The following is an 8,950-nucleotide window of genomic DNA, read 5'->3' on the forward strand; positions in this document are numbered from 1 at the left end:
GCATACTTACATACTAAAACTGAAACTGACCGCATAGAATAGCTAAAAGTGATCTGTAAGTCAAACAACTCCTGTCTACAAACTTCTGCAATATAAAGCAATTAATTTAAAATATTCTTCAGAGACCCAGAGACATGTAGTGGAAGACAGAATATTTTGAAAATATGGTTCATCTTCTTCTAGTTTCAGATAAAAGAATGAAAACATAAAGTCTGAGGTTTATAGTCATGCATCAAAGGCATTTTTGATCGGTACTATTTGTTATCACCAATAGTACTTTCTGGAAAGGCATAATTTGCTGAGAAACCCATCATAGTCTTCACATTTTACTGCGAGAACTGACTGAGTTGAGGATGATGTATGGTGTTGGGGCGAGTTGGGGAAGGGAGAAGCAACACCCAATTGCAAGTTTATGCTTGACTGTTATGCAGAGTAAATTTTATTATCTTTTATCATCAGCTATAATTGGTCAACTGGATGAAAATCTCTCTTTTTCTGTGAACAAAGCTGCCCTCCAGGAACACTAAAGACATATTAAATACAAATAGGCCAGTTAACAAGCCTTTCATCATATTGAGCCAAGTCTTACCTACACGGTTATTGATAAAGGCAGTATTTTTAGCACTTTGTTTAAAAGAAAAAGCAGGTCACCACATAAACCATGACATCCACCAAATAATGTGTACCTAAACCACACAGCTAGATGTCAAGATATTCTCTATTCGATGTTTTACCTAAGAATTAACTAAATATCCAACATGCAAAAAAAATTAATATTTGCTTACACACACGCAAAGGAAAAAAAAAAAAAAAAAAAAAAAAAAGTACTGATTGAGTTTCATAACCAAAGTGTATGTATAGAACACCAGAAAGCCCAGCAAAACATTGCAACAGTCACAAAGAATTCTAGTTTCAAGTTTCACCTCTGCACTCTTCAGGGCAGCCCATGCAGAGGCACACGAAGACACACGTCAGACCGCTGGACGTGCCATCCACTTGGCTCTCGCAACCACCACACGAATCAAAAGGCTCCAGAGGGACCCAGAAGCCCCAAACCAGGGCACGGGGGCAGGGAGCGGCATCTCCTCCGCCTGGCCACGGGCTGTGTGCGCTCTGCCTTGCAGAACCTTGGACAGCGGTCTCCTGGCCCTCCTCTCAGCACCGCACAGACCAGCTCAGCTTAGCTCAGCCCAGCCCAGCTCAGCCCAGCCCAGCCCCGCGGCTCACCCCACTGCGCTCCCCACTCGCACTGCCCACCAGATTCCCTGGAGAAAGTGAAAACAGGCTAAGGTGCACCCATGATTTGGGTTTTTTTCTTTCCCCTTCTGTAATGCTTTTCATTTTTAGCACAGATTAGTTGGCCAAATTCTCAAAACATAAAGCAGTATCATCTGGCACTCAGAACCGCAGAAATGTAGGTCACTGGCATTTGTCTAGTTCATTGAAGTTCCACACAACCATTTCAATGTCAACAACTTTTTCTCTATCATTGAAAAAGTATTTCTCCTCGTCGGGTGTGTGAAGGAAAAACCGTTAAAAAGCATAAATTTGCTATTTCTGTCCATTTTCAACACCTTTTACACCGTAATATTCTGTAGAGCAACTGAACACTTTGTGGTAAAGTTCAGTCAAACTAAACTGTAACACAAAAAAAAATCACTTTAAGCATGTAAATGCTGATTGTTTGGCAGCATGGAATAGTAGTTCAATTTCTAATTATAGAGCTACTGAAATAACAAAGATTTCCTTACAGCAAGAGAGATCTATTTACATTTGATATTCGTTTTTACTTATCCAATTTACTCTGGAAATAAAATATGTTTACATTATCAGTGACAGAGTACATAACATATATGCTATGAGTGTATACATACACAGTTTGCAATCTAAAAACAGTCGAGTCAACACTTCTAGTGAGGCTACTTTACTTTTGTCAGGTTTAGAAAGAAAAAAATAAAACAGCAACTTTCCTACTTTATCCAATAAGCTAGCAGGTTATTTCAGCATCTGGAGAGACTCTGGATCCATCTTTGTGGCAAATATATGTGCACATTATCCAAAGTTATTGGCAAATGGGATTGTTTAGGCATAGGCTGTTACCGTGAAATTATTTCAGAAGGCCCTGCTGAAGTTACAGAGGACAGAGGTACTGCCAGGCCTCCCATTTAGAGCAGTGATTCACACGCACTGTTGTGTTTCACTGCTAAAGCAGAATTTGGTTCAGACTGGTTAGTGCTACAGTAGTTGAGATATTCTAGTTCAGGGCAGAAATATTCACCTCTTACCAAGTACTCCAACAGGGGAAAAAAGCATGCAGTTAGCTATTTTAGGCACTGAGGACAACTCTTTTCTTCTGCCCTGTCTTGAGAGATAGGCCAACTAATCTTGTGAAAAAGTAAAGAGAAGGTAACAACTACAAGAGCCAAAGTGGGACCCTCCGCCTTCTAGCAAAGGAAAAGAAAAACCTCTGGGTCTCTCTGAGCCGTCATCAGTGACACCAAAGGAAACAGTCGTGGCTTGTCAAAACGCTGTCACCATCACTTCCCAACTAAGGGCCACTGCGGTCCCCGTCAACAGACACTCTTAAGCTCCAGCTTTCCCCAGCTCCACAGATTTTGCCATAGCGCCTGAAAACACTGTCCCGCTCCCGAGGAGGCCCGGCGCCGCACCGCTCTGCCGCCGTCCAGCACCGCCAGCCCCGGGGCCAAGCGCCCGGCCAAACCCACCCGACAGAGCCTCGGTGCTCGCCCCCGGCCCCGCAGGGGGACGAATGGCCGGTCCCCGGGGCACCGCGGCCACCTGCCCACCTAGGGCAGCGCCGTCGGGCAGCCCCGACCCCGGTCGCCGCTCCGAGCCTCGCTCATTGTCATGCAGACCCTGTCGCTGCCAGCCGCCAAGTCGCATCCCAGCCCGCTGGAAGCCGGCAGCCGAGTCGGAGCCAATCGCATATTCATGAGAAGGGGGAAATCCAGCGCTACGCTCCCAGAGGACCGAGGATTACTTCTTTTTGTGTTTTCTCAAGCTTCCCCCTCTCTCTTCCTCTCTTTTAATAACGCGCTAAAGGGGGTATCCCTGCCGATACCCTCCGCAGCACCGCCTGCACCGGGAGAGCCGCGGCCGCCGGCGCCAGGGGCACAGACCGAAGTAGGCACAACAGGGTCCGCGGCAGCCACAACAGCCGAGGGAGGCACGCCAGCCCGACAGCCAGGGACAGGAAACACAGCAGGGGCTCCTACCTTACAATCCTCAGGACACGATTTCACCGAGTACTCATCCGACTGTAAATATTTCTGGAGCATAACCTCAAACTCTTCGTATTTCTCCTGAGCGTGCTGGTCGTAGCGCTGGTAAGCCTGGACGCACTGGCTGCAGGAGCCTTCCCCCTTCAGCACCACATCCAGACTGCAGTTCAAAGTGTCCGGATTGGACAACCCGGCGAACAACTCCCAAAGTGTGTAGGAATTACAAAAGGAAAGGTAAAAATCCGTCAGGTCCCAGCCGGGCTCCGGGCTCTGCCCCGTGCCCCGCGGCCGCCCCGACCCCCCTCGCCGCCGGCACACCGCCTCCGCGTCGCCCACGCTGAAGCACTGCCCGGACGAGGAGCCCGGGGGGGGGCACGTCTCCAGGGGCCTGGCGGTGGAGTTCCCCAGGAAAGCAGCCTTGCCGTGCCGGGGCTCGGTGCCGTTGGTGCGGCTGCCGCGGCTGCCGCCGCCGCTGCTGCCGGGGGAGGGCGGGAGGGAGGGCGAGGGGGGGGCGAGGAGCCGGGGCGCGGGGGGCGCCGGCTCCCCCATGCCCGCCAGCAGCTCCGGCTCCGCGGGCTCCGGCTTCTCGGGCGGCGGCTGCTCCTTCTCTCCGGTCCCCGTGAATTTGGCCTCGGCGCAGAACCACAAGTGATCAGAGAGCAGGACCGTGAAAAACAAGAGCGATGCCAGGGACAGTCGCCATTTCTGAGCCCTCTCTGAATCCGTGAAGGGTTTCTCGTTCTCTCGGGGTGCGAACCAGATTTTTAAGCCGTCATCATACTGCCGACTACACATCCAAGCACCCCTGGTCATATTTTGGGAACGCACAGCCCTGGCCGACTCCACCGTGAGGGCTCCTTTGCCAGTGTCACCACAATATGCATTGACTTAAAAGATTGGGGGGATTTTCTTGCCTGCCTTCCCTTCTCTCGCTCGCTTGCTCTTCCTCTCTCTCCCACTCTCCCCCTTCTCTCTTTCTTCCTCTTTTTTTTCTTTCTTTCTCTTTTTCTTTCTGTCTTCTTTCTTCTTTTTCTTCCTCCGAGATATTGTTGGTTTTCGCCGGCGGCTCTGCCTTGGTCTCACCACATGAAACAGCCCCAGTCCATCCAACGCGGAGTGCCGTGGAGAAGATAAGAGCAATAACGCAGAGAGAGGAGGAGGAGGGAGAGGAGATGATGGTGGTGGTGGTGGTGGTGGTGGCGGTGGTGGTGGTGGTAGTGGTGGTGATAGTTGGTGGTGGCGGGGCTGCGCGGCTGGTCCTTTCCCCCTCTCACCCAGGCATGGTCAGATCGCAGCTCCCCATCTCCCTCCTGAGAAAAGCCCACTGCCCCCGGACAACCGCATGCCGTGTCCCCCGCTGCCGACGGACGGCTACGGGAGGGCTCCTCGCCTCCTCTTCCTCCCTGCTGCCGCTGCTCCTCTTCCTCAGCCCCGAGCCGCGGCACAGATGCCTGCACCGCTGTCTCAGTCTCTTTCTTCTCTCTCCGCTCCGCTCTAACTGGAGAGACGCTGCTGCAGGGCTCCCGGAGCGCTGCCGAGGATGCTGAAGAGGAGGAGGAGGAAGAGGAAGAGGAGGAGGAGGCTGCCGGGGCCGCCGCCGCTGCTGGTGACAATGGGCTGCGGCTGCCGCCGCTGCTGCCGCCGGGCGCGGTGTCCCCGGGCGCACGGGGCGGAACTGCCTGGCTGGGGGCCCCCGATGGGCACAGGCATCTTGGGCCCCTGGGCTAAGTTGCCGCCATCTTCGTCCTGGAGAAACACTTTTTTGGGGGGAGCTCTGCCTTTTGCGTCATCTCCTCCCGCGCCGAGATCGCTCTATCCTGGCGCATTGGCAGCAGCAGCAACCCTGCCTCCTCCTGCCTGAGGAGGAGGAGGTGGGAGATGCACTGGGGACCACATGGACCCTCCAAAGGGCTTCCTCGATGCAACTCTTTCTACTCATCTCACCGAAGGGACTGCTCAATACTGCTGTCCAGCCCTCTCTCCTTCAGAGTCTCCTTCCCTTTGTGGCCATGAAACACCATGTCCACGCAGGATGGTGGCTGGAGAGGTCTGTCTCCGTGTCTGTCCTTGTCATAGCAAATCACAAACGGCATATGAAACTAACAGGCTCTGCATCCTGGCCAATTTTGGCCACACGGTAAAATGCCTGAACACAGTTGCCTGTCTCTCAGTCAGAGATCTGTAAAGCAAAATGACCATAGACTCCAAGCTGTTTCCATAAAAGAAGTTTTGCAAAACCCTGGTTCAGCCCATGGGCTCGGTAAATACTGCCAGTCTATGTGTTTCCCTGTTTAGGTATCACTGCTTAGAGAGAAAGACAGAGGGGCCAGGCTTAGCCCTCCTTCTAGGATGATGAAATCACCTAGGATGATGATCCCCACTTGGACCCACGGCAGAGATCCAAACATCATCTGTCCCCAACCATCAAGGTCTCTCGCTCAAATAAACATACTCTTTGGACACTCCAAAGTGTCTATCACTCTTTTCTTCTGGCTCACTTTTGTACCTTAATGTAACAGCAACAGAAAAACTTGGATCCCACATATAACACAAGAGAACGTGCCAACTAGAGGTGAAACGTTAAGAGATGAAGACCTGGTGTTCACCTTGGGACATCAGGTATGCTATCTGGCTGTAGGATAACCAAGACATGTATTTTAATTTCTCCATTGGACTGGAAGAAGGTTTAGAAACCATGCTTCTCCTTGTTCCAGAGACTTTCTCTATCCTGAGAGACTGATAATTGCCCTTGTAAAAGATGCACAGTATATTGCAAAAGGTGGCTTTGCCTCATTTTTTGGTTAGAGAAAGCCTGTTTTCTTAAAAAACATGGTCTGTAAACTAATATAGCTTGCTGATGGTTCTTTAATGCAGCTTCAAAAAGTGTAGTGAGAAAAGACCTGAGACTAAACCGTATCAGAAGAGAACAAAACTTGTACCTTGTCTGACTGCAGTTGTCATTAACAAAAGGGTGATCTTACCAAGGAATGTGCTGGAATTTCTGTCACTTTGAGCAGTAAATCAAGACGAGATGTCTTTCAAAAGGAGATGGCAAACCTCAAACAGAAGATGCAGACCTGACGTATGAATTGCTGAGTGAGGTTCTATGCCCTGTGTTATGCTGGGGGTCAAAGAGCATTATCATAATGGTCTCATCTGGCCTTACAAGATCAATGAGTCAAACACTAGAGCAAGCAGAAGTTATCTGTGGTTTCATTTTGATGGAGTATTTAAAGACACAGTGTTTTTAAATTAAGTGTTAATATTGTAAGGAAAGGTCTACAGTACTCAAATCAGGACGTGTCTTTGCAATTTTCAGTCAATCAGTTTACACTGTCTGTCAATGGTACATTAATAATTTTGGTCTTAGATTTTTGATTGAAATTATTTGATACACTGGGGTTTGTACTGAATTTGCCTTTTTGTAATGCTTTCTGTTTTGGGACAAGGCTGTGACCAAGCTTTTAAAAAACATTCAGGGCAACTTTGCTACTCTAAAATGTAACATCATTTATTTAATTACCTTTTTCTACTTTGATTATGTATTTCTTGTTAGAATAAATGGACTGAAGCAGAAATACAGGACAAAAAAAAAAAAAAAACAACGACAAAAAAACCCCAAACCAAACCAAACCAACCAAACAAAAAAAACCCGACAAACAAAAAACAAACAAAAAACCCCAAACAACCCAAACCAAACCAAAACCAACTGGGATAAGCAGCAGATTCCAGATACCAGGCCTGAGATTTCTGAGATTTTCAAAATGTGCTCTACTAAGCTATGTGGCAGTGACTTAGTGACAGTGACAGTAATTATTCTGTGTTTGACAGACAAACTTGAGGTGAAGAAAGTTGGCTTTGGAGTCCGCACTGGCAAAGGGGCTTAATTTATATTATTTTTTTTTAAATGTTGTTTCATTTTTGTCCTGTTGGGAAAATGAGAGGATAATAGGCAATTTTGCAGTGCACAATGAAATTAATAAAGATCTTTATCTCCATAGTGGAACTCCAAGAATTGGTAATAAAAACGTGCTGGTATTCAGATCTCCTTTGAAACTGAATATAAAAATGAATTCCTAAGTCTTTGCTCCTCTGCTTACACTTGTCTAAGATCAAAGCAAATAGACTCAAAATCAGTTAGCTAGGATGGTTTGGATATACTTGACTTCTCAAAAAAAATCTATTTCCATGTCACGTAATATTTTCACACATTTCCCAACTTTTTTTATGGAAAAATAGAGTAAGAGTTCTTTTTCAACACCTAGAAATAAATTATAATCATGCACTTGGTATTTTCAAAATGAGCATGTGCTTGCTTTCCCAGTGGCAGTTTTCTGCAACAGAGAACATGTCACGCTGAACTGTTGTTTCGCCTCTTGCGTTTCACCCAAAGCCCCATTCTCTCTCCACCTAGCACTGTGAATAACTTGCAACTTAGTTGCAGTAGCTGGTTCCTGATGGATCTGAACAGATGCAGTTCGGTTCTCTGGTGCCCCTTAGTGTTAGGTCTTGGAGCTCAAGGGAAAAAATAAGGCTATAAAATAATATCTGAAAATCAAATATGCAGTGAGGGAAAGAACCTGAAGTATACACTGTAGCTGCTTTCTCTCAAAGTTCCTTCAAAATGTTGTTACCATAAATCTGATCTAAATAGCAGCAATTTATCTGAAATGGTTTAATGAATTACATGAATAGGAAGAAAAGTGAAAAACTTTCCTCAAAAATATTGCTACAAAAGTATGTCCCCATACTCATCATTCTTCCAAAATAACTCTAGTGGTGCAAAATACTTCACTTTGAAATTATTTTTTTTTTACTGGGAATATTTATTACTCGTGTTTCAAAGCTTGTCAAGTGTGAGGAACTCATGGAATCCTGTCTTCTTAGCTAGTGGAGTCACCAGATGTTTCACAGATGGATCCCCTTAAAGTAATGTGGCTCAGTGTCATCTCTGCCATACTGTGCTTTAATCAATACAATCAGAGCTGATGTTCTTTAATTCTTTATCTCATAATATGTAAGACAACTGATTTATTGAGCACTATAGACAAAGTCTAATAGGATGAGCATACACAAATTCAAGATACTTAGAGCTATTGTTTAACCTACATACCATGTGTTTTTATTGTGGAAATACTTTAGCTTAACAAGCAAAAATATTTATTGATGTAATGGTAAATGGCAATAAACCCTTTTCAGAATAGAAGGTTTTGCTGTTTCAAAGCAGGTGTTCTTATATTTTTGCCTAATATCATGCAAACAGTAATTTCCTGCATAATTCGCTTGCTTTACTTTATCGATTACAAAATTGTAACATCAAAAGAGCAGTATATAGGTCTTTCAGATGATTTTAACAGGTTTGAGAGACACACCTTATCTTTGTAATGTATATTCTTTATATAAGAAAAAGCTTATTTTATAATTGCTAAGCAGCGTTTCTTTTTGTAAAAGGCAGGTTCTTTTTAAGAGACTAGATTTCATTTTATTTTTAGGTTGATTGGTTCTACTGATAGGAGCAATTGTTGCAAAAATTATTAACATAAATACTCAGTTAAACATTTGCACTGGAGGCTCATCCACAGCTTTTAATACCAAGTAAATGTAATAAGGCCCTTTACTAGTACCTCTTAGTGATTTTTTGACAGTTTAAACTATTTGTCTTCGATAGGAATATCTATACATTCTTTGTAGGCAAAATGATATATCAT

At 45.9% G+C, this 8,950-nt stretch overlaps 1 protein-coding gene across 3 annotated transcripts in view; it reads right to left on the reverse strand.

Moving 5' to 3' along the window:
• Window positions 1–4,993, reverse strand: part of NALF1 (NALCN channel auxiliary factor 1) — a 438,427-nt gene extending 433,434 nt beyond the window's left edge. For 2 of the 3 annotated variants that reach the window (XR_015801599.1, XM_088159890.1), the window contains exon 1: window positions 3,237–4,989. Coding sequence is in view for 2 of the 3 variants with exons in the window: in XM_088159890.1 (XP_088016016.1) it covers window positions 3,237–4,055 (819 nt within the window). In the remaining variant the exon portion in view is untranslated. Of the gene's footprint in view, window positions 1–3,236 lie in introns of all 3 variants that reach the window. The other variant, XM_014873340.2, reaches the window with a different exon arrangement.
• Window positions 4,994–8,950: the final 3,957 nt, after the last annotated feature.

Source organism: Sturnus vulgaris, chromosome 2 (genome assembly GCF_052056855.1).
Source record: "Sturnus vulgaris isolate bStuVul1 chromosome 2, bStuVul1.hap1, whole genome shotgun sequence".
Classification (NCBI taxonomy): domain Eukaryota; kingdom Metazoa; phylum Chordata; class Aves; order Passeriformes; family Sturnidae; genus Sturnus; species Sturnus vulgaris.